The 25,628-nt window shown below is 40.8% G+C and overlaps 2 protein-coding genes across 5 annotated transcripts in view; both read right to left on the reverse strand.

Moving 5' to 3' along the window:
* The window catches only part of Appl (amyloid-beta-like protein), a 47,954-nt gene extending 43,542 nt beyond the window's left edge, over positions 1–4,412 (reverse strand). For 2 of the 3 annotated variants that reach the window (XM_071774869.1, XM_071774868.1), the window contains exon 1: positions 4,057–4,411. In XM_071774869.1, the coding sequence (XP_071630970.1) occupies positions 4,057–4,116 (60 nt within the window). In that variant the 5' untranslated portion in view covers positions 4,117–4,411. Of the gene's footprint in view, positions 1–4,056 lie in introns of all 3 variants that reach the window. The other variant, XM_071774870.1, reaches the window with a different exon arrangement.
* Positions 4,413–11,261: 6,849 nt separating this feature from the next.
* On the reverse strand, positions 11,262–24,792 carry LOC139810940 (persulfide dioxygenase ETHE1, mitochondrial). 2 transcript variants are annotated; one of them, XM_071774875.1, is made up of 6 exons: positions 24,336–24,598; positions 21,443–21,587; positions 18,468–18,653; positions 15,221–15,309; positions 13,246–13,456; positions 11,262–11,614 (listed from the first exon to the last, which is right to left on the reverse strand). In XM_071774875.1, exons 1-6 carry the CDS (start codon positions 24,462–24,464, stop codon positions 11,547–11,549), a joined length of 828 nt encoding a protein of 275 aa, XP_071630976.1. In that variant the 5' UTR covers positions 24,465–24,598; the 3' UTR covers positions 11,262–11,546. The 2 variants fall into 2 exon arrangements, with proteins under 2 accessions (XP_071630976.1, XP_071630975.1); XM_071774874.1 differs by lacking the exon at positions 21,443–21,587 and having other exon boundaries at positions 24,336–24,792.
* Between the last annotated feature and the right edge of the window lie 836 nt (positions 24,793–25,628).

Below are 25,628 nucleotides of genomic sequence, written 5' to 3' on the forward strand. Positions count from 1 at the left end.
CGTTACGCATGGAATAAAACAAAATTAATATCATCCTTTATAATCTCCATCTTATGAAGTCACTTTCATGATACAAAATTAAATTTTTTTTCTTTCGCACGGTTACTCCGAAATTACTACAAGGTAGATACTAAAATGCTAATCGCATGCGACACACCACCGCTGTTCATCCGCTGTTATGCATTTCCTTGTAAACCCTCTTTTACATGACATGACATAAGTCATTCGACACACACACACACACACACACACACACACACGAACGAACTGCATCATAATTCCCGCCCATGATCCAGGCTAATAACTTGACGTTACAGAAAATTTTTCATCGCCGCGTGTATCTAGCTTAAAATAATATTTATTCTGTTTCATAAAAGCGCTTATCAAAAAATGAAAAATTTTAAAACTTTCAGGACATTTTCGCTAAGAAAAAATTTATTCTGCATTAATTAAAGATTGCGTCGTTCAAATAGCCATCCGGTGAGTTTTGGATGCTCTGCGTGATAAAATGAGACAAACCTAAATTTATCACATCAAATACTGATAATTTAATAGATATAAGAGAACTCTACACGACAATCTCCTACAATTTTTAAAAAATTATAATCGTGCATCTGTATAAAGAGAATTGTGCAACGATGAGGTGCGGAAATAGGGAGTATCAAATAGCGGATATTCTCGAAAGCGATTCAAAATCATCGCGCATCGCTATATCGAATGCTTTTAGGCGCGTTCTTTTTTGTTCAACAAAAGGCCTGTTTACGGCGATACGGCATACGGCGTCGATATAACAAGTTGCATGCATGCACGCATGGCCGCGTGCGTGAAACGGGCGTGACACCTCCAGGCATAAACGAGATATTAATGCGATGACGATCACTTTTGCCTCGTGACTGATTTAAATGACGCTTTTTAATGGCCGGAGCAGATTTAAATGGCGACGCAGCGTTGGAGTATATCGGAAAAATTAACGATCCACACCCACCACTACGCACAGCTGGAGTAATCAAACCGAGAGAGAGTGAGCGTTTTACTAGTGATTAAATAAAGGAAGTTTCGATAGTATCGATCGCGCGTGTACGCGAGCGGATTATTTATTGCGCGCGGAAGACACGCCTCGTATGACAAAGCCGCAACCCTAAATTTTCGTGAGTTAATATCGCTAATGCCGTCATCGGAATGCCCCACGTTCGAGTTACATATATATATGACGTGACAAACCCCAAATTTCCGTGAGCGCGAATTAATTTCCAGCTTTGGAAACGCCTACGTTAATTTATATGGCGGGCGCAACGGGCAGAGCGGCTAAATTTTCACGGACCTTAGTTAGCGTTATATTTCGCTCTATCGGAAATCTCGCATTAAATTAATACACGGTAACGGCTCGTCAATGCGTGATTAAAAATTCACGCGGCAATATCATTAACAATAGTTAATTCATTAACTATTATTATATTATCACCGTTACTGCAACGCGCACACTGAATTCTATATCGCGCGCGCGCGCGCGCGCCCGACAAAGCCCAAACTTCCATGAGAATATGATTAAATATATCGTCCCTGAAACGCCCCCGTTAATTTATACGGTGCAACGAACGTTACGCGAATTCGAGTTAATGTCACCAGTATATGACTTTCGCGCGAAGCGGCGATATTACACACATGTAGCGAGCGCGAAATTTTTGTCGAGTTCGGTTAATCACGCGGTGGTCGCGCCGGTATTAAAAGTCACGGTTGCATGCACGCGGCGGCGCGACAAACGTTGTCGCGCGTACAGTTAAAAACAGTTAAAAACGCTTCCTACGCGCTTCGAAACGCGCGGTTTCATTATCCTAGATGCGCAATTAACGCATCCTCCCCCGCGCGCGCGACCCCGCCGCCGCGGCGCGGCGTAATGGTCGACGACCGCGTCCGTGGGTGGCAGATCATTTTCAAATTATAAGGGATCGATTGGGTGCGGGACGACGATACAGTCTCGCGATACGCAAATTGTTTGTTATATTGCCGTTTATGGGGATGTTTTATCGCGCGCGCTATACCGAAGCGGCCGCTTTCAAAACTACATTATTGTTGCACGCAGCGCTGTTAATTATTGCCGGGGGGTAATGGGGCGATATTAATAGAGAAGCGTTGTTGCGCTGGATGATCGCGACATTCGCAACGCGGGGGGGGAGGGGTTGGCAGATCGGAAAGAGAGAAACGAATATATGAATCTCGCACCGGGTGCGAACTGATAGCGAATTCGGGCGCTTGCACTAGTGCATACTGAGTGCGCACTAAGACTTGTTCTTAATCAATTGTTATTATTTACAGATATCTTAAATACTTCTTAGTCTGTAAAATGATTTGTACAGCATCCATATAGATATTACAGATTGTTTTATTGGCTAAAAAGTTTTTAAATATGTATTTAAATGACTTTAAATATAAAAATAGATTATAAACAAGCCTTAGTGCGCACTCAGTGTGCACTAGTGCAAGCGCCCGAATTCGCTATGAATCTCTCTCTCGATTTTCTCGGAACGAGACCGGAACGCGAAAGAAAAATATACGGCTGCGACAAAAAAAAATGAGGAGGCTAATTCAAGATTACAAGTATCTTCTTCGCAGCTTTTAACTGCATTTCCAGAAAGAGAAGCGCCAATTAATTCTCTATTATACTGCAGCGTGTTTCTACGTAACAAGCCAAATATACGACAAAAAGAAAATGAACCGTGCGCTCCTTCTGCGAGATCTGACATTTATGGCGTCTCTTTTTCTCTCTCCCTCTTTCTCTCTCTTGCTCGCTCTCTCTCTCTCTCGCGATGATACGCGATTTTCGCGAAGCGCAATATTGCTACAGAAAACATGCGACAAAAATGCGTTTTTGTATTCGTATAATAGAAGCTCGCTGCTCTCCAGCTCGCGCACTGAAATAATGATTTAAAAAAAAAGAGAGACGCGTGCAACACGGAGAGAGTCAAATCGATCGGTATCGAGGACTGCTACGAGTCGCTTCTTTACACGGCCCACGGTCTCTCACCACCCACACTGGATGCCCACACGCGCACACATACACACGCGCGCGCGCGCGCGCGCACGAAGAGAACGCGGGCGTGTTAAAATTTCCATGAACGATGAACGTCGAGCGTCGCGCGTGTATACCTCCTTTTCGCCATCGAAACCTCGTTTCAAGAACCTACGAGGCTCGCCGGACGGTAAACGGAAGTATATACGGCTTGATCAAACTATACGGACGTGAAACCGCATTTTATATCGCGCTTCGAACGTTACGAGTCGCTATAAATAATTGTGCTCGCCGATACACAATTGCGGTCCTCTCCTCGGCGATCACGTTAAGCTTTTTCTCGCTACTACGATTTCACATTAATGCGGAGTCACGTTCTCGTTGATGCAATCGATTATTTCTGATGTCATCGAACGTGTGCCTTCCTTAACTCGCGCATTTTTAAAAGATAAACGTTTCGTGACGAGGATCGCTTCGCGTAATATTAATTACAAAAGTACTAAAATACTAAGTAAATTAATAATAAATATTGTCGACAATTTCTTTATGTATCTTCTCTCCGATACACGTTAGAAGAACAACGCGGCGTGAGGTGAGTCGACGCGTTTTACTCCAGACTTCTTTCGTATACTTTCCCGAAAACGGTGCCCGGGATTAAAGGCAGGTGCAAGGCAAGGCGATCGGCATCGCGGTCATTGATCGGACCGTTTGACAGCCGCGCGCCATGGCACCGGGCCGGAGAATCGCGGCAGCGGAGTATATATCGGCACGTTGATTTCGGAGCGAAGGAAAAAAAGCGGAGTTTCGCGGCAACACTACATCGATCGGCGGTCAGAGGCGCCTTGCTGCGCCTGACATTTCCCCGGCTCAAGGGTGAAAGCGTCGCGTGAGCGAGCTCCCGATCCGTTCGCGTTCCGCGACTCCACCGCTCGCACCGGCGAAGGAAAAAGGTACGAGAACGCAAGAAACATAAAAATGTGAGAGAGAGAGAGAGAGAGAGAGAGAGGGAGACGCGCGCGAGACAATTCGACGAACGGATGGATTCTTACCTGTACCCGGCAGACCGACAGGACGCCGAGCAGCGCGGCCAGCGCCAGCATCCCCTTCATCCTCTTCTTCCTCTTCTCGGGCACCCACCTACGATCCCACGATTCTCGTCGGGAGAGATGAATCCGCTCCGAAGATACTCTCTCGCGACAACTCCTCGCGTCGTCCCTTCCGCCTCCTCTTGCCGCGGTCGCGGGGAGCGCGAGGTGCGTCGTTGAAACTCGTCGTACGCGCCCGCGAACGAAACTTGTGGGATACTCGGTGCTCGGTGCGTGTACGTAGCCCGATATGTGTGCGGTTTTCGATATGCACGGCGCGCGGCGTGTTACACCCGTCGCGATATACCACCGAGAGCGCAGCGTAACTACTGCTGCCCGCCGCCGCCTGGGTGGGTCGCTCGCTCGGCTCGGCCGTGAAAGCAAGATGGCGGCGCGCGTCGGCCGGTACGCCGCGCCGCCGCGCCGCGCCGTTCCAGCCCGCGCCGGCCAATCAGCGCGCGGCCGGCGCGTTCACATGCGCGCCGCGGCCAGTCGATAATGTGGCGGGAACGCCGCGGGTTCAAACGGCGCGCTCCGACAGCGCGCGACTTTCCGCGATTCGATTAGGCAATTAACGCGCGGGACCGCGCCGCCGAGGATTTCAATTAGCTCGATTGGCGCCTAACCGGGGCGGTAGCGGCTAAATGAACGCGCTTCGTGACAAATGCGCATCTAATTTCGATCCTTACCTTTCTACTTTGACAAAGGTAATCGGCGCTCATTCGACTCGCTTAATCTTGGCGAGAAAATATGTTCATATTCCGAAATAGATCCTTAAAAAAAATATATATATATATATATACTTGTAAAATACAACAGAGAAAATAAATTAATAAATAAATGTGGGAGATACTATTTTAATTATTGAAAAGCTCTTGCGCGATAAAGATGTCGCGCAATGTAACGTAACGTAATGTAATTCTGTATATTTTGAGCAATAATCGGACGATACTTAATTGCATCAGCTTGTTATCGTTTTTCAATCAAACTAATAAACGTCGGTGTTCTTAATTGAAGAAATCGATTCCGCGAGAGGATTATATAGAGACGGGAAATTTTGTATAAGTATTATAATTATACAATTTTATTCTCTTTAATCTTCTATTTTTTCTCCTTTATTCGGATACAATTATTTTTCCAGATTATACTTCTGTACACGGTTTTATAAATTTGTTTATCGTAATATTGCGAAAACACTGAAAATTTATATTGGAAATTGGCGTTAAATCCGCTCATGCGGGATTAAACGTATATTTTAATATACAATTTCCCGGTTTGTATATACGTCAATATCTTTGATTTATTTGGACTTTGAGGCACTCATTACTGATGCGTATCGTTTATCATTAAATTATTCGACAATTTCAAGTAGCGCAATGTCGCGTGCGTTTAATGAGTTTATTTGCGGTCGCAAATTACAGAGGTGTAAGAGACCGCAAACGCCACTGTCAGAATTACGGAAATCTCTGAATTCGCAGGTCTCTGCAGTACTCTCTGCACATGCCGGGCGAAATATTTCCGAACAGAATTATTACCAACTTTGTTGCCTGCGTAATTGAAGCGGTGCCCGGAATAACGTTGTTGCCTGCGCCACGCCACTTTTCAAACTTTACACGAATTAATAAAAGCATTTGTTTGACAGAATATTCAACGAAGTGGCTATTGCGTCTAGAAACATTTTAATAACTCGCGGTATTCATGTAGATATATATTTCGCTATAAACAAATTACACGCATTATTTGAACTCGCTTCTGAAATTTGCTAAAACGGAGGAATTCCCTCGTGATTAATCGCAGAACTTTATTACGAAAATACGTGATACGAATCGCTTTAAAAAAAAACCCCCCGTGGTTTACTTGCTTTGATTAACGCTGCACAATTAATTTGCACTCCGATAAAGAAAACGACTCTTTGCGATTCTCATGTAATTCGAGAAACGAGCGCCGAGACCCATCCCGATCGTAAAAATGCGAGATGTGACTCCTTTTGCCAATTAAAGAGGCTCTCCGTTCTTTATGCCGGAAGAGAATCTGAGAGAATCGACCCCGGCCGCTATAGCGGTCGATGAAGAAGTGAGAGTCCGCTGCAGTAAATTGATCATACCTATGCAAGAAATCGAGGCGATTCGGCGAAGGAGACGACGACGAACTAGGTGGAGAAAAAGGAGAAGACGAGAACGGAACGGAAGTGGCGGTGGACGACAACGAAGGAAGAAGAGAGGACACGTGGAAGAAGGGGGGTGGGGGGCGAAAGAAGAGGGTGCAGCGGAGCAGAAGTTGAAATGTCTGCATCCATGGCAAAATCAACAACCTGTAGATACGAACTCCCGGCTGCCGCTATCGCTACGGCAATAAGGTAACAAAGAAATCATGTTACCGTTCTATGGAGCACCACTCGAGGGGAGTAAGAGCGACGAGAAAACCGTGCAAATATTCTTCGACAATTCGGGATCACGTGTGCGCGCGACTGCGAACACTCTCGCAAAATTCGCCTTTATAGAGGGAGGAAAATGTTTTGTTCGACACGACCGCGTCGACGGGGAGTCGCTTCTCCGACGAGAGACGGCGAAAAGTCCTCGATTCTCGTCACATCTCCTTAAATTCGCGCTTTTTGTACGCCATTCGCGTTTGCTATCAACTAGCTGCCTTAACAAAATTTTCCCTTCTGTACACGCGGGGTAACGGGAGGAGATTTCTCTTCGTAAAAATGCTGCGCGTTAACGGTTTCCGAGTTAAAACGATTACCAGGGGCTTCAGCGAATTAAGCCACGGGAGAGGTCAGAATTGATTAAAACGTTTGGTTCTTCCGGATTTTATGTTTGTAAAATACGACTTTCCGGATTTAGTTACCGAAATGTTTAATTCTATGGGGAGATAGGAAAGAGAACGTCTGGATTACAAATTTTGACGGAAACTTTAAGCTTACTCCGGTTATCAAATGTTCCACAATGCGTTCTATTGTAGAATAGCAATCCAATACAATTGTACAATAGTTTTCTGTACAATAATCCAAAAAGAGCGACAGCGTATCGCCAATTAGAACTATTTTATCCAGACTTCCTCTGCAACGAAACACAAATCGCGAAGCAGCGCTCGGAAATGGCGAATTACAATGTGGCGGCGCTCGCTCTTTCCGCTAATTTATATTAAAATATAATTTAGCATTTCAGCCACGTCGGTCAGCTTTGAGCGTTAACCAAAAGTGCATTCCGCCGAAGAATAATTTTTTTAAATCCAAGCCCGGATTTTTTCACAACTTGCTTTACAAGTTAAAAATGACGTTCGGACTGAAATACGTTACATGTCCGCTCGAAAAATACATGTATATATAATCCAGAGCTCGGATTTAAAGTCTAAATTTTTAACACATTTTACACTTTTTTTCTATATCTCCCTTTGTATTACGCATTCATATGGTTTTTATATTCCCCGCGATTACGCGAACGGCCATTAATTAAATGACCACATTTGCGCGAGAAGCGGCTGACAATCACCCGACCGCGACCTACCTTCTAAATTTTTTGCAAAACGCGGTTAAATAAACATAACGTTGTTTACAGTGGTCGTAACCGAAAAATAAAACCGATGTTTTTAATCGATCCCCTCGTGCGTAACTACATGCAATCGTTACAACACATCGTTAGTTACGGTAATTGGCTCCGCGCGTCGAAATAGTAATTTTGCCATTCGACGTATCGCGCTCGCAGAGCTGCGTCGCGATACGCGGCGCTGAAAATAATACGCTAACGCGGCCGCGGGGAATCCCGCATTTCAGAATCAATTACGAGCTCGTAAATTGTGGCACTGGTTTTATTTTCTGCTTTTTTTTCTTTCTCTCTCTCTCTCTCTCTCTCTCTCTCCATATGTTATCTCACGCTGATGGAAAGTATGATAGAAAGGAGGAGAGCGAAAGAGAGATCTGCTCTAATACCGTTCCCTCGACGATAATTACCGAGCCGTGAAGACGGTCGCGGGTCTTCAAAGACCGCGGTGTTTCGAAATTGCGGTTTCTTGAAGGGGCCGCACTTTGTGATGAAAGCGGGAAAGGTAACGAAATGAGAGCAGAAAGGGTGCCGCCGCGCAAAGTAACGCATTAAATTTCCAAACAGGGTGGTCCGTTCTCCTCTCGCAACAGCGCGGCCATTTTTCAGTGATAACACCGTGAGGGCCGTCCTTGCGATAAAATGCGACGGACAATCCGCGGTATCTTCCAACGCGGACAAATGGGGCAGGTGCGTTTGCGGATCCGCCCCAGATAACGGGGACCCTATCGCGAACGACGTAAAGAAATACTGTTGCTTGTTTCTTTTGTTATTCATTAGCTGCCCAATATCTTGCTTATTTTAATTGCGGAACTGAAATCTTATTTGTTAATATAATTTAGATATCATTAACAATAGTTTGAAGATAAAGAGAAAAAATGTAAAACAAATAACGAAGAAATGTGGATATATGCTATATATTATATGTTGTTAAATTTAGAATGAAATCTTAATCTTTTACGAAATGAGCTTTTGCGGCTATGTATTTCTCTTTTGTTTCTTCAATGAATAATGAGTAATGTAATACGTAATAAATTAACATTTTTACCATAAGCAAGAGATCACAAATACGAGCAAGAACGAAATATGCCTTATAAAAAATTACATAGCTCTAGAATTAGACATACAAGTCAAGTGAAGGTGAGTTCGAATATCACAAGCGCACGAAAATAGCTCGTTTTAACCCTGGCAATGAAAACGTGACGGACCTGTGCGGTATATATATTTTTTTCGCCCCTACATAATCGAAAAATAAATCCGAACACCCGAAGTTATACGGACTCCGATATTCGGCCCAAAAAATTCACCGCGAAACGAGTTCACTGATCCAAACAAAAAACAATCCGGCTGAAAGGAAAGCGACTTTTATTTTACCGCACTTTATTATGATTCTCGGTTCCCGCAATCCCGCAATATGAAAGAGCATAAGGCAAATTTGCGAGGGAAGGAAGAACGTGATTATACCATTAAAAATTAAATTACTAAATGTACATATCGTATTATATTTTTTTTGCCGAGAGAGCTCGGATAAGCCGGAAGAGCGCGCTTCTGGAAAATTGAATTCTTTTGAAATTTTCGCCAGGATCAGAGAATTCTCCTCGTCACTCGATCGCGCGACTCGCCCCGCTCGCGCGAGTGAGCGAGTACCGACATCAAGCGAGCCAACAACGCTCTTGTCTTTGGCCTTTTTCGGCGGGCACATGAAAATGCATGAGTAGGTAGCCTTGGCCCGTGTGCCTTCGCCCGTGTGTCGGGCACCGTAGCCGTACTGGTTACCCTGGAAACGGTATCGATTTCAACCCTCAGCTATGCAGTAGGAAACCAGCACCAGCACCATGGGGGTCTCTTCACCCTGAGTTTCGACGAGGCGCACGGAGCCCGTTTCGACAACCCGATTACAAGGGCCTCTGCCTCTCTCTCTCTCTCTCTTTCTCTCTCTCTCCTCCCCCGCTTGCGAATGAACGCCGTTCATTCTCTCTTGTCCGAGTCCCTTCGAGGGTTTGTCCTAGGACCTAGCAATAAGCGCTTTTCTCTCTCTCCTTATCTCTTTCTACCTTCCTATCGCTAGTCTCAATCATCTCTGTTTCGCTAATTTGCGAAACCGTATGCACCTCTCGGCCCGATTGCTCCGGCCCGAAAGTTATTGTTAGCGCACCGCAAACTGCAAATAGCCCCTCGATCCTCATAGTAGATGATGGATTTGCGGATCTTCCTAATTACACGTGGATTGCATTATCGTGGCGCGAGAGTGTCGACTCTGTGCGAGTATAATTGGAATATTCAGTCGAGATTATCGGCGGGATTATCTGCTGCGATTGTGTGCGATGATAGTGCCCAGAGTGGCGATGGTGATTAGTTGAAGATTTAAAGTAAATACAGTTTAAAGTAAATGACGAGATAATGGCCTGCTATCATAATAATATTTGAAAAAGTCTGACAGCACTTGAGTTTGAACCAATTACCGGAGATTTCCATTTGATCTAGAGGTCTGCGCGCGGGTCTAGGAAAGAGTTCTTCCATTAAATTTATCGACACGTGAAAAGCATGTCATATAAAAAAAATTTGTCACACGGGAACTGTGTTAAATAAAGAAGCGCGGTTGTCAAGTCCTACAAAGTAAGTGATAACTCAGGACGGATGTAATTCGTGAAATTGAAGTGTTACGGCGAACTTGGTAGTTCAAGAGAGAGAAGGAGACCTCGAGCAAGCGTCGCGACGTCGCGACGCGGTCGAAAGGATGACAATCCTAAATGCATAGAATATTTTAACGCGCGGTGCACCGAGCTCAGTGAAAAATATCTCGACCGATTGCTTCACTCGTCCGGCGACCTTCGTTTACGTTTTCCCAGCATTACGCTTACGGGGAGGTCTAAAAGTTTGAAACAAAGCTCATCCGAAAATCACAGCACGAAGTTTTGTTCATTCACTTAAGTCCCTGAAATTAAATTAGCGGAATATCCCGGTAATTAAGCCTAGTGGAAAAATTTCCATTAGGGAAAAATCTACTTGAGAGCCCTCGGAGACATATTGTCCGTAAATTATTACGCTGTAACTCTGGAAACGTATATACTACGGGGAGAAAGAGGAATTATCCGCGCATAAATTTCTTGATAAATTGTAACGAGAATGCGAACATTTGTCGAAAAAATTTTTTAACAACTATATGTCACGTATTATGTCGGATGTGGAATGTTAACAATTGCGTAATATAATTTTATTTCTATCGTAAACAAAATTACGTCCATTAAGCACGTTGTACAACGTTCCGTCATTCGGTCGTACGTTTTATACAGGTCATATTCCTCAAAGAACATGAAATAAACGCATAAAACGCGCGTTTTAATCCATTAAAACGCGCACATGAAATAAAGCGCTCATTTGATACGCGTTATCGGTTATGTTACCGTTACGATGCATAAAACACTAGTCCGAGAAAGCATGCAAACAAAGTGCCATAATTAAATAAAATATTTGAGCGTGTGAAAAGAGATGGCACATGTGTCCCGTTTAACGTATAAATTTTTAGGTGGATTCTAATGCGCTAAAATAGCGCGGATATAAATATAAATAAATAACGTCGCGAGCTCGTATATGCAAAATGGAGTGGAGGAAAATAATTCAACGATATCAATGCTGTACACGGGTTATATATTAAAAATTACCGTGTACCATAATATCACATGCCTTACATCGCTCTTGAATACTGTCCGTTAAAAACTAACAAGATATGTGATTATTCTTCATTTATAATGTTAATAATACCGATAATAAAATGCGTTAAAATCGGGGATACTCACGCTATTCGTGACATATGAATGTTAGCTATCGGGACCACATGCATTATTAATAGAGTGCGAGGAGAATTACAATACTAGCGTGCTAGTGCATCGGCTGCAGCGCTGTCAATAATTTTCATTGTTCGCCCTTTTCTTCTTCCACCTCGTACAGACCGCAAACTTTGTTGGCCGGTACAGCTTTATCTGAAACAACGTCGTATTATATTCGACGCTCTTTGTCGCAAAAATGGCACATGTCAAATGCGGGCAATAATCTAATATTTTTCTATCTATTTCCAACTCGACTAACAACACTTTACACATATATAACACTCGTTGCTGTCGACAAGACAATTGTTCTTCGTTAGGTGAAGTAGTTAACTTCAATAATTCTTTCTTTTATTAGTGTTGTTTCGCAATTCGTTATAACGCAATTTTCAAAATTTGACTCAAGCCACGTCTGCGAGATAAAGGGCTCATTTATTCAACATGCGACGATGCAAACTGGCAATTTCATCGATTTTCTTTCGCCCCATCGGCAGGATGTAACGGCGTCTCTGCTCACATTTAATATTTAGACGCGCCGCGAAGAAGATGAGTTACGCGAGGACGGCACAGTAGCTGCAAATATTCCTCCCCGTGAAGTCATATCCGTCAATTTTTCCTTCAATTTAGGATCGCGTCGCGTGAGAGTCAAATCAATGGGATGAAAACGGAAAAAAAGAGAGATTCGTAAGAACGATTCAATATCTCGAAACCGATTTCTGATATTGAACATTGAAAATTTGAAAGCCTCACAAAATGGATTCGCGCGAAATCTTTTTTTTAATTCATTCAACCTCCACGAGAAATTCTTTTTATCATTTCCTTCTCTTACGTCAATCACATAACTGTCAGCGGAGTTTTTCGCTTAACTCGAGCTTTGCGTCTCGCTTCACATCCCATTCAATCGATTCAAGCGCGGGGAAAAAAAGTTACGCGTCTGCCACTCCCGCAAATTTGTGCGGAATTCGAGAGAGTTTTCACTTTTTACCGCGTAAGAAGAAGAAGAAGCTACGTGATCAGGCGCCTCGTTCGATCGACGTGATCTTCTCGCGGATTCAGCATTCGCTTCCCGGACTGTACCGATAGGTAGGACGAACGCCGTAACGCCCCAAAGACGGGGCTATTAGCTTATCAGAGGATCGAGCTGATAGCGGCGGAGCGCGCGCAACCCCAAAAATAGAATGCGAATCCCGATGGGAGTCGTGCAACCGCCTGATGGCTTCTTCGAGAGAACCATTTGGATAACGCCTCGTAGATAACACAACAGCCCCGTTTCCATCAATACATAAATTATTTCCGATCGCTATCAAGGGCGCCGTGTACCGCCTGAGTCTACAACCTCTAAGATCCGAATTTATAATACGAGGCAGATTGCGAAAACATTTTACGACAAGAATGAGTCGACGATGACGGAACACGCGCTAACTTAACAAATTAGATTTTGTAATGATATTTGTATCGAATTTCTCAATATAAATTTTACGTTAACCCTTTATAAGCCACTCATACATCTACAAATTTTTCTTATTTTATTTTTTCGCCACAAAATTAGCGTAGCCTCTTATTTTAAGTTACAAACTGTTTTTTTTAATAATAATTTAAAAATTGCAAATTAATTATTAATTTGTCCAAAGATTAATGTTTGTCAGTTTCCCATTATATAATTTTTTTAGACACAAAAAATTGTTATAAAGGGTCAATAATTATGTTAACAGAATATAAAATGGTAAGGACGGTAGGGAAGATGTGGCTGCGTTATAAAGTAAATTAAATGTCTCTGCTAAACTTACCGATCATTTTGGGATAAGGCAGGTTGAGGTTGTTCATAATTCGGACGAACTCTTCCAGCGACTTGGACAGTCTTGGATTAAGGGCTTCCTCCTCAGCCACGGTGGTGACGGTTCTGCCGTTGTAATCGTGTGCGGGGTATAGCCGGTAATTTCGTGGCAGCGTGAAGATCTTCTCGTGAACGGATTTGTACAGGATCGTGGCGGATCCGCCCTGCGCACAGGTGGCATAGTAATTCGAGCGGACGGCTATTATGTCATAAAGCTACGAGACTTGTAATACACGATATGAAAGGCGCGATAAAGAATAATTTGCGAGTGAAAATAAAGGATTAAAAAATTTAATTTTATATTAATTTCATCGATGAAAGTTGTGGGGTTTATTGAACAAAATCTGTCAATCCTAATGAATTTTTTATAAGCGCAGAAAATAATTCTCGCGCGTTGAAATTGATACTCGTCGGAATACAATCAATGTCGGTGTCATGTTATTTAATGTCCGGTAATAAAACGAAATATGAAGCGAAGCTTGAAGTACGCCACAGGCAAAAATAATGATTTCAGTCGGTTTCCTGTGTTAAAACGTCATTTAAACCGAGCTTTCGAGGGAAGAAAAGGTCGCGGCACGTTTATAAAATGCACCGACGCGCGGTCGAGCACGATGACGGACGGCTATTCATCACGCGAGAGAGAGTTGCGGAGAAGAAGTCTTTCATATTCCCCGATGATATATCGACGTTTACTTGCACTACATACGACACGCAGGGAAAATGTTATTGCGCGCGTCTGTCGAACACTTCGACGAGAATTCAGGATGCCGCCCCGCGTCTGTTTCAGGACGGCATTGATCGTTGATTAGTTTATGACGTTCCAAATAAACAATTTATCGACATCCGACAATTATATCGGCGACAAGTTGCGAACGGCACTTCCGCCCCGGGAAAAAAAGAGCTGCTCGTTTTTTTGATTACGCGATACACACCGCATAAGAGAAAATAGCAAACTTGCCGGCTGAAATTAATACTCGGGTCAATGAACTCGGGAGTGCTGGTCGATCAATCCTAGGAAGATTTTCATGAGTCACGTGCAATCTGTCTACACGGTGTGCGCAGAAATATCGCATACTTTTTCACGTCCGCAGGGTGTTATTTGACAAATTTTGGGAGCGGTCTCTTTGAAAAAAATTTCGATTACGTAACTTTTATTCAATTTTCTAAATTTTAATATTGCAAATCTATAAGTAAATCAAGTCGCAAGACTTGAGTTAAATTAAAATTTAAAAGAAAAAATATACATACTATTTATTCATGTTTACTAAAAAAAAAAGAATACTTAATTTAAACAATCTGCAGTCCAATTTTAATTTTAATTTCAGAGCACCTGTATTTTTACATCTTTAAATGTCACCGGTTAAAAAAGAAAGCAAAAGAGAGCAACAGAGCAATGCAATACCTATTAACCGCGTGCAGGAGATCGCATATTCCCCGTACAGAAAAGCGCATGAGTGCGGTTTCCAACTTTACGAGGAAACTTCACGAGACCGTTCTCACCGCGCATTTAACGCTGAACATGATCGCGTAATTGTTAGTTTTGTTTGCTGGCCAGCTTTTATTTAGGGCTAGATTTCGAGATGAAAACAACCGTCGAACGAAATGGCACAAGTAATACTAAATCGAGATTTCGCGGGGAAACGTGATGCTCAGTTTTTCTCTCACACGGCATAAAAGTTTAGATTTTTCCCCTTTTTTCGCAATTTTTTTCCTTTATAATCACAGAAGATACTACAACGAGGTAAACTTTACATTAAATGTTATCGCAGACGTTCTCGCTCCTTGGAACAAGAAGATACGACACCGTTGTTCCATTTAATTGCACATATGTGCGATCGAAGGTCGAAGGTACTGATCACGTGCGATAACCACGCGTATAATCCGCAAGGATACACGACTTTTCCGGCGAGTTTCCCGATCGGGCTTACCTGAAAATCAGTTCTGCCGCATCCTCGTATCAAGAGCGCATCACCCGTGAACGCGATTGCCTGCTCATCGCAAACGTACGTGATGCAACCTGCACAGATATCAGATGGAATATTTACGATATCGCGTGCTTCACTTCATCCGACCGCCATCCGACAAGCATCGCGCCGATTTTCGAGCCAAATGTATATTTATTTCTTCGCGGTGATTCACTCCGTAATCGACCGGCACGATAAACTAAGCTCTCGTTCGTCGGCTCGTTCATTCCATTTACGATATCGCATTCGGCGAAAAAGGAAAAAAGGGCAGGGCGGAAAAGAAAGAAATTGCGAACAGATATATTACGTTCGCTCGAAAAATATTGGTACGCGGCAGATAGAGGTGTATCCGACATGGAGAACATGAACATGATTCGTATCCTCCGAGATATAAAAAGTGATTTGAAATCAAGAAAGGTAATTGGAAAATTTTGCGTAAACGCGTACGATAACTTGCCAATAATGGAATTACGACAGCTATTTTCTTAACAATTTTGTAAAGACCAAATCAATGGACAATGATGATGACTATAAAAAATATAACGTAACATTAACTAAATTGTGCTAGAATTATTTATGTTCCCCACGCGTATAATACACATGCACATGTTGCTTTACGAAATATTTGCCGGTTTCCGTTTCTCGCGAAATGTATGCGGTAACATTTTTAATCAGCATCGTTGAAGTTTTACGATGTATAAGAATGAAGTTGATATCGAATATCTAACCCGCAGGTATTTAATACACGTTATTCCCATATTCGGCACGAAAAATCGAGCCTATCGAACGAGCCCGATATCGAGATAGCTCAGTAGACGCTTTCAGAGGATTTTCCTCGGACAAACGATTGAATCGCGACGAGTAGCGAATCGGCACGATCGATAAGAATGGCCGTACCTTATTCCTTTTTTTTTCGTTCCGTTTTCCCAGTAGCGCAGTATATGTGTATATATACATATGTACATGTTCCGAAGCTACTAAATATCACAAACGCTTTGAGACCAAACTAAAAAGAAAGCTGTTTATATCGCCGCTAAAAATTAATGGTTTCCGAATTATCATATAGATAGAAAATTTAAAGAAAAGTTTCTTTTCTTTGCGCTTCCAGACATAAATACAAAACATTGATGTCTATTTGGCACAAAGTAAAAATTATTTTAATGACAGTTTAATTCAAAGATTAATTATACAATTTAATGTTAATAAATAAGCAGACATTATAATCCTCTATTAAATTCTTTTGCTAAAATTCAGCGAAAAAATTCGAGCTGATTCAGAAGTTCGTAATTCCAGTGGTGATTCCGGGACACCCTGTATAAAAGAACCTGGCCTGAGTGAGACTTTCTCAATGATAGAAAAGAATATCAATATAAGAACACGTGTGTTGAAAAAAGTACAGAAAATTGCAGTTGCGATATATCCTGGATAGAGAACAGCTCAAGTTAATCACTCTAGGGATTGTATCGCACACGCAACACGCGTGTAAAATTCAAAACACGATGCAGCACATGCTCTTCTTCTTCTGGAGATAATGAAAAAGAAAGGAGAAGAATATGAGAGAATAGACAAAGCTGCAATACCGAGATAAAATTTTAATCTTTTGTAGAAAAACGTTTGAAACATATAAGAGTAAGAAAACAATTAAAATAATATTATAAAATAATATTAAATTATCTATAAAATAATATTAAATTGCGGTCTAACAATATGTACTATTAAGTAAAAATGAAACAAAATTTTCTATATCGAAGCTCAAAGATTAAAATCATAATTCTCATATTTCTATCTTCTCTTTTCTTTGGATCTTCAATGAATAATCTGCACGTCGAAAATCACGGAGTCTACGATATATTTTTCAATGCAGTTCTTAACAATACTCACGCGCGCGTCTTTCTAACAAAAATTGCAGTTGATCAAATCGATCCGGCGTTCGAGATAAATAGACGTGCATTATATATTTCTGATTCTTTCGAGCCACGTGGTAAAAATATATATATCGCCGTCTTTCGCGAGAAAAGTATTTCGCCACTTTTTCTCGGCACCTCAATTAATAAAATAATAGACCGGGCGAACGCGCGATCGATCGCGCAAGAAATGCACCCCGACATCGCGAAATGTGTGCGGACGTGTTCCATAACTTTTCCGCAACGTTATTAGCCCCGAAACTTTCGTTACGCTATACCCGAAAGTCGTGTTTCGTATCGTATTCATCGTGCGAGCGCATTAAAAATCGCGTTAAACCGGATTTACCGAATGCTTCGCGAAGATTTACAGAACACGACGTTGTACACCGCGCGGCATTCGCGTCGAAGAGAAAAAAGCTTGGCTTTAATGGAATTCGGAGTAATTTCTTTCAAGTAAACCGAGACTTTTAAAACACTCGCTGTTAAACGTAAACGTTAAAGAGCGAAATAATTCTCGAAAACGATAAAGAGAGAAGAAAAAAAAGGAAAAGTGCAAAGATTCATTTTTCACTCGTGGACTCAACGAGACAATATATCATATACGTATATATCGTAAACGCGAAATAGCTCACAGAACATGTCGAGAAAACGCCTGAAATCCACGTATGTATCAAATATGATACACTATGCACTTAGCCCCTTATAGGGCGGCGTTGTGCTCTATTTTACCACTCCATGTAACTGACACATATGCGATGGTAGGATGCTAGCTAAATGGACAATGGTGTAATATTTTACTGCCCGAAAAAAAAAGGCGAAAGCAGAAGCAACCATTCCCGGCAAAACACACACGCATTGTTTTATATATTTTACCAGTAATATGTATAACTTTAATATAGCGCATCGATTAGGCGCGTATTGATTCCCCAAGTTATTCTCGACTTTCTATCTTAAAAATTAACAAGTTGCAAAGTGGAACCGTATATATACAAGCATGACAAAATATTTAAAACGTTAAAAATATCGAAAGAGAGAAGCAAATAATAAAATAGGAATTATAAGATAGGAATTATATAAAGAAAGATATTAATCGTTCATCGTATGAAAATTCGTTCAGGTCACAATTTTTACAAACCTATAAAATGTTATATAAACATGAAAAAACGTGATTATATCATTTCAATACGTGTTGATACGATTCAACTTAAATAAATATCGATTTATCTCAAAATTCCGATACTTATCCTGCACGAGTTCTCCGAAATGCGTTCGCCAACAGAGGCGAATTTATGAAGAGAGAGCTTTACCTTCGGTGTGACCCGGAGTGGGCAGCACCCTCAGTTGGTGCCTGCCGAATTGGACTTGATCGTTCGGCTCCAGGAGCACGTCCGCCTTGGCACCGCTGCTGCGCGATATCACGGACTTGCAGCCGGGCAACAGGCCCTTCAGCCGACCGGTCCCGGTGATGTGGTCCGCGTGCATATGCGTGTTCACTGCAACAAGCGAGAAAGATTGCTGCCGGGACAAAAACGCCAGTCATTGTTACCAGCAAATGCATAATCGATAAGCGCGAGCCGAGTTCGCGATCACGTCGTTTTATCACGTTTCCGTTACAGAACATCGTGGAGTCGAGAAATGGAATACGATTGTCCCAGTGTAGAGACAGTATAGTGACGGAATTATTCATTAATAAAGATTTTACGAAGAATCCTGTCGATCAACGACGACGTAGATCTGACAAATGATAAATCCTAAAGATAAATCCTATCATATGGAATGACAGGATTAATCTTTTAAAGACATTTAATACTGACGTTTAAAAAGTTCCGGCGAACACAGTTGGTACTTCGACGTTGATTAAAAAGTCTGAAATTAATGTCGGAAGTTCTGGAATATCGCTTGTACCGTCGCTTCTAAAATATCTATACACGTATAAATGCACGCGGATATATATAATTTAGCTTTAATGGATAATTAAATTACGTTAAATCTATTAATCTAATTAGCGGCCTCGCTCTCTTTGTGGAACTGTGAGTTACAAATAATGCGCATATAGTTTTACGGGAAGGGGGGGAGGGGCGGCATTAATGGCGTTTGCATTATCGGAAAACAGAGAGAGGTGCATTATGGAAATGTCCGTTTGTTCGGGACAGAATTGGCACACGCAGAGTTCCGCATAAACAAGTGCATACGTTCCACTTAGCCAAAGCGATCCCTCGCAAAAACCACTTCGCGGTCTGATAACGCAATAAGTAATAAAGTAATCCTATCAACCCTTTTTCATCGTGATATACGACGCTGCAAACTTTGTCCCTTCTCGCCGAACCGAAAATCCCTTGAGACCCTTGAGTCATTAAGGGCGCAAATTTCGAAAAAGCTAATGCTGCGCAAGTAAGGGCGGATGTTGATTTATCTCGACTCTGAAATTAACAATTAGAAGTCGAGGGGTTTAAAAAAAGGAGAGAAAAAGAACACAAATATATCTTCTTATATAAATTAGTTTACAATTTACTTAAATTTGAATAATGCATTTTAACCTTTTAAAGATATTTAATACGTATAAAATATATGTGTAATTAATTAATTAATTGGCAAGTATATCAAATTTTTATCTATCTTAATTCTGAAACTTTATAGAGATATTTCTGCAATAATATTTATGTTACATTATTTTGATTCCTGCGCCTAATATATTTCGAAATTACCTTTTTTATATATATACTTCCTTTCTTATGTAATATTTTGAACAGTAGACGTTTGCGCGGCATTGCTTCAACAGCCATTACCGCTGATTAGTCAGTCAAACTTTTAATCAAGGGTTAAACTTACAATTAATTAATTTCCATGCAGATCCGTTCTCACGCGCGATAAGCACGATTTGTCGAAATAACGCTCTCGTCGTCGCGATACACTCGTGAGAATTATACAGCGGCCGCGAAATCGCATCGGCTCGTGCCCCGAAGTCGAAGTTCTTTATCGAAATTGGCGAAGTTCGACAATATGCCCAAGCGCACCACTCTCACCGGGTTTATGGTCCACGGGCGTGTTAACCCTCAGGACAATGGCGAAACTATGCGGAGGGGTTCACGACCGTTCTTAGCGGCGGCGGGATTGCATGCTAATTCATTACGAAGTTCGGCAAATATTGGTCGGTTAGTAGGATAGTTTTCGCGATATAACTCCTGCGCCCTCGGCTCGTAAATCACGGCACGGAGCATCGCGTACTTAATTGCCGACAAGTACATTTCCGACGATATCGAGTAACGGCGCCGGTAAGATAATACGTTTTGTTGTTAATTAGTGTACGTAATTAATTAGTTATCGATTCGGGTATTTTATGGGTGCAATGTACGTCAATATAAATGTTAAACCTCTGCACCCGCAGGATGATTCATTTCGTGCAACGTTAATGCAAAAATGCCGGCCTAATAATCACGTATCGAGATAACTTTTATTAACTATATGCGTCGATCGATATGGTTGAGAAATGTTTTTGAACGTTCAAGCCAGATCTTGCGAAATAAAAAAAGGGCAGAAAATTGGAAAAATCCTATTACCCATAACGTTGTGCATGGAAGGTGGAAGTGGCTAGCGATATTGATTTGGCACTTCGCAAGTTGTAAAAGCTAAAAGAGCAATAAACGTCGATATGTAAAAGCTAAATATTTCCAGAAAGTTTTCCCAAAATTTCACACACGTAGTTGAGGCAACGTGTTTTCGAGTTTGAACCGATATTTCTTATACTAGTTTAATAGTAGTTCTTCGGTAGGAGAACTTTCTCCAAAAACTTGTATGTATTATATCATAAAAGTGGCACAAATTGAAGTTCGGAAGGAAACGCGAGGATATTTTTTCTCGCATTATTTATAACATATAACACATCAATTAAATATACCTCCCTAAAATTATATGACAGGCATAGACAGGATGACTGACGCGTGTAAGACGCTTCTATTCGAATTCAACAACGGTCGATATTCGGTCGAATTTCACAGTTTAAGCTAACAGCGATTGTAAATGTCGACATGATACTATTTTAACGCGCTACTGCTTCGCAAAAATTCGAATTTGTTTCAAAAATATACATGGTAAACTCCACGTGTAATCTAGCTGGAATGTATCACGCAGAGCACACAATCCCGACTAAATAATGTCGAATGATACTGGAAAAACTGAATGGCATTCCCGCATGTTTTTCTCACGCGTCGATCTACCGCTATTTTTCACAAACCGCGAAATTTACGGGCGAGATAATGATCTATACGTCCGGTTGGCAACTCACGGGCGTATTTCAGCTTTAATCCCAGCTCCTCGACGATTGTTTTGTCACGATCGGCCCATTCGATGACCGGATCAATCAAAATTGCTTCCTTATCGTTGACATCGGCCAGCAGATATGTGTACGTACTCGATATCGGGTCGAAAAACTGGACAGATTTTTAAACACAGTTATCCATTACTTTTTAACAAATTATATACGGAAATAAAATTACATTATCCATAATGTAATTATAAAGACACAATCACGAGAATGATATTATTATTACTAAAACAAGAATAATATATTATACATAAATAACATATTATTCTTGTTTTAATAATTATATAATCACTCTCGTAATTGTGTCATTATAATTACGTTATTACAAATAAGACCGTAAATATGTATGATGCATACATTAAAACGCTGAAAAAAGCAAATAGATGATGTAACATGATGTCCACAAGGAGATGATGTAAATGTATCCATCATATACGACATATAACGTCATACACGATAACAAAGTCACGAAGGAGATTATGAAAAACTTCGCGCTATCAGTAATATATATTTACCGCACATGTATTTCGATTCTGAACGAACTAAAATAAAAATACGACAGAGATAAAATAATCAGTCGCCGGCAAACAAACTCATTCACATTTCGCAACGTTTAACAATGATTTGTATATTTTGAATCCTATCGCATGTTTAATTGCATCGACCCTCCGATTTGTGTGTGACGTGCAGGAGGCTGGAGGACGGCAGGAAATATAATTCTTTGAAAATACACTAGACTGTGCGAAACCATTTTCACGAAGCGCAAACAAAAAACAAAATGTTTTTCTGCATTTTTTCTTTCCAATGTTAACACGCAACATTCACTAATCCTGTCAGTTGTGACCCGTTTTTAGGGATATTATTCGGACGTGTAATAATTTTTGTTCCCAGTCAGATTTCATCTACGTTTTCATCCGATTCTGATTTGAAGCCTATTGGAAAACAAAACGTATTTTACTTCGAGTATAAATCCAAATATGAACGAAAAAATATAACGGCGGAATATTTTCACAGTTTCTTTGTTATATCGATATACAGTCGTTCCCCTCTGTATATTCATCGCGGAAACGAATTTATTAACGAATTAAATTCATTCATTCGGCAATTTTCAAGCAGGCGGCCCCGCCCCTGCACACGTCGTAACTTATCACTTTAATGTTACATTTTGCTGCCATATAATCTTGTTACGTCTACGCAAGCTAACCGATGTAAAAGCCGTAAAAACAATGGCAAATATTTCGCATTCCATACGTCAAGTTATAAACTCAAAACCGATTACCTTTCGACCGGTAAATCAAATTTCCGTTCGAACCGTTTCAAACGTCTGTTGAAATTGTAAACGGAAAAAGCTCCATAGAAAAAAAAACACGCAGTTACGGTTGAACAATACAGAGTATTATAGAAACAACGCAGATTATAAAGAACACGACATCGAAACTACTGATGCGGTAATAACGGCGAGTTAAAAAAAAAAGTGTATAATATAGTTTGCTTAAAACAAATTCGTTGGGTATTGTGATGTGTATAGCTGATAGCATGCAGAGCGAGTAACAGAATTACAAAGTTACGAAAAATCCCTCGACATTTTTGTTAAGAAGAAAAATTTGTTCCATATTCGTGAAAAAATATCCTCTCTTGGGACGTTCCAGTCAGCCGGAGAAACTTTCTACATCAAAATTTTTACAAACCGAGTAAACCGTCGGATGTAAAGTTCGGCGTGTTTTCAAGGTTATTCCGAATATCCTTTCAAAGGCGAACGTGAATGCCAACGCTCTCCCTACGCGCTTTTCAATACATATTTTCCTGCAATCCTTTCTTTTATCCCTCAAAATCCGAGACGCGAAGCCGCTTTGTTTTATTTATTTTACAAACGCAGAGGAAAGGAAACAGAGTTCTAGTACGTTTTTTTTTTAATTGATATTTCTATACCATCTTAAAATATTTTTTTTTTTTTTTTTTTTTTCGAAATATTAAGTATACATTCATTTTATTTAAAATATTACAAAAAACGGATCTTATATAGATCTTTTGAAAAATGCACTTTTCTATACTTTCTAAATATGTTCCTCGTACTTTTTTTGCGTTTCTTCTTTTTCCCTCAAAATTTTAAATATACAAAGATATACAAAGAGATAATTAATATAAAGATATTAAAGGATCGAATTCTTGGATTTATTTTTCCCGATTAAGATTGTTTTCCAAAGCGATATTCCAAGATTGAAGTAAAAAGGATTTTAACATATATTATGGATTAAAAATTTGATTAAAAAGAAGAAACAAGTGTAAATTTTTTCGAATTAAATAAGATATCTTTGTAGGATAAATTCAACCAAACTTTAATTGATTTAATCGGTGATTATCTTATCAAGTAACAACACTTGAATTATTTTAAAAAGAGATAGAATTGTAATTTTTTTATTATATTTAACTTATATTTATTTTTTTATTAATTATCTTATTATTTATATGGAAAAGGATTAGATTAGGGAAAAAAAATTATATATTATATAATTAGAAAGAGCAGAATTTTGCCGATTAAGTCGGAGTTCGCCCTTACAATTTTAAGTACGAAAAGTGTGCGGAAAGATGCGACTAAGATTGGCATTTATAATTCGATGCTACATTCAAGATCGTTTCAAGTATGCTCTTTTCGGTCATTCTATTAACCGGATGGAATTTTAAGAGCAGATTTAAAACGATCTTAAATGTACATACAATCGAGCTACAAATTACGCTTTAATAAACTTACAAGAGTCGCACATATCGTCGCTGCCGCTCGTCAGATGACGTTGGCGACCAAGCCGCGTATTCCTGGGACATGCGTCGGTTACCTTTCGGGCCGAGTATTACTCACCTGGCGAAACAGGAAATCCCTCGAGAAGGGCACGCGCTCCGTCAGAACGTCGGCCATGGCGCGCGTCCCGTTTCCCCGCAAAACTGTCGGCGACGCCACTCGGCAGATATTGCGTCCACATGCAATCATGGTCCGCTTGCATCCGTCCACGTGAAGTGAAGCCACCGGCACGCGAATCGCGGGACTCGCCTCGTTTCGTCGCGTAACGTCGCGCACGACTACCGGCGATAAATGACAACACGCCGGTCGCCGCCGATTCGGCCGATTCCCCCAATTTCGTATCCCCTCGCCTCGTATTTCGCAACATTGCGCAACACAGTTATCTTTTGCTATCTGTTCAGTTGGATCGGTTTGCCACGTCACGATGCGTTAATCGCTCAATCATTTCTCTCAATGAGCCTAATTGTGCCCATCTACAATAGGTGTTTTAAGCCCTAAGCCTTTTAAGAAATTGTTCAATCACAATTGAATTTGAAGAGAATAATTGACTGTGATTGGTCAATTTTTAGGGCTCAGGGTTTAAAACACCTATTGTAGATAACCACTAATGTGAATTACGTGTCGGGCAATATGCGGACGATAACGCGTCCCTGTCACGTAGGCACGCCTTTTTAAGATAAGGTCGCCCATCTTGGAAAACATGATATAGTCTCGGTCGGTCCCCTACTACCTTGACCGCTATTTCCGGTTTACACTTGTTACTTGTTACCACTTGTTATGCTGTCTACAATGCGAGTCGTAAAGTCGTGAGTCGTAAGAATTGACCAATCACAATCGAATTTGAGGAGAATAATCGACTGTGATTGGTCAATTCTTACGACTCACGACTTTACGACTCGCATTGTAGACCTAGCATTTTATTTACTCTTGGACTCTTGGGTGCATAGCTATGACGAGTTTCCGGCAAATTTAGCCGATTTTAGAAAACGAAATATATAAGGATTTATATAAAAAAATTATGTAGTTGATTTATTGATTTCCGATTGATATAAAAATTTTTAGGAGCTCAAAGCTTCACGTTAATTCGTGTTTTGACCATATCTGATGTATGTATACGTATATGTATGTACAGACGTTATTTTTACTGTTTTGTTAAGTTTTACTTTTTTGTTACTGTTTACATTTTCTTCCAGATGCCGTCTGTAATAAACGGCAAGAATAAAAAAAAATGGCTTTTCTGGAAAAGCGAGTTGAAAAGCAACGGTCTGAATCTAACCTAAATGACCTCACGTGTCATGATGAACGTAACATTAATGTATTTCATCCTGATTTTATATTTTTACATTGTAGTTT

The sequence above is a fragment of the Temnothorax longispinosus genome, chromosome 4, assembly GCF_030848805.1.
Source record: "Temnothorax longispinosus isolate EJ_2023e chromosome 4, Tlon_JGU_v1, whole genome shotgun sequence".
Classification (NCBI taxonomy): domain Eukaryota; kingdom Metazoa; phylum Arthropoda; class Insecta; order Hymenoptera; family Formicidae; genus Temnothorax; species Temnothorax longispinosus.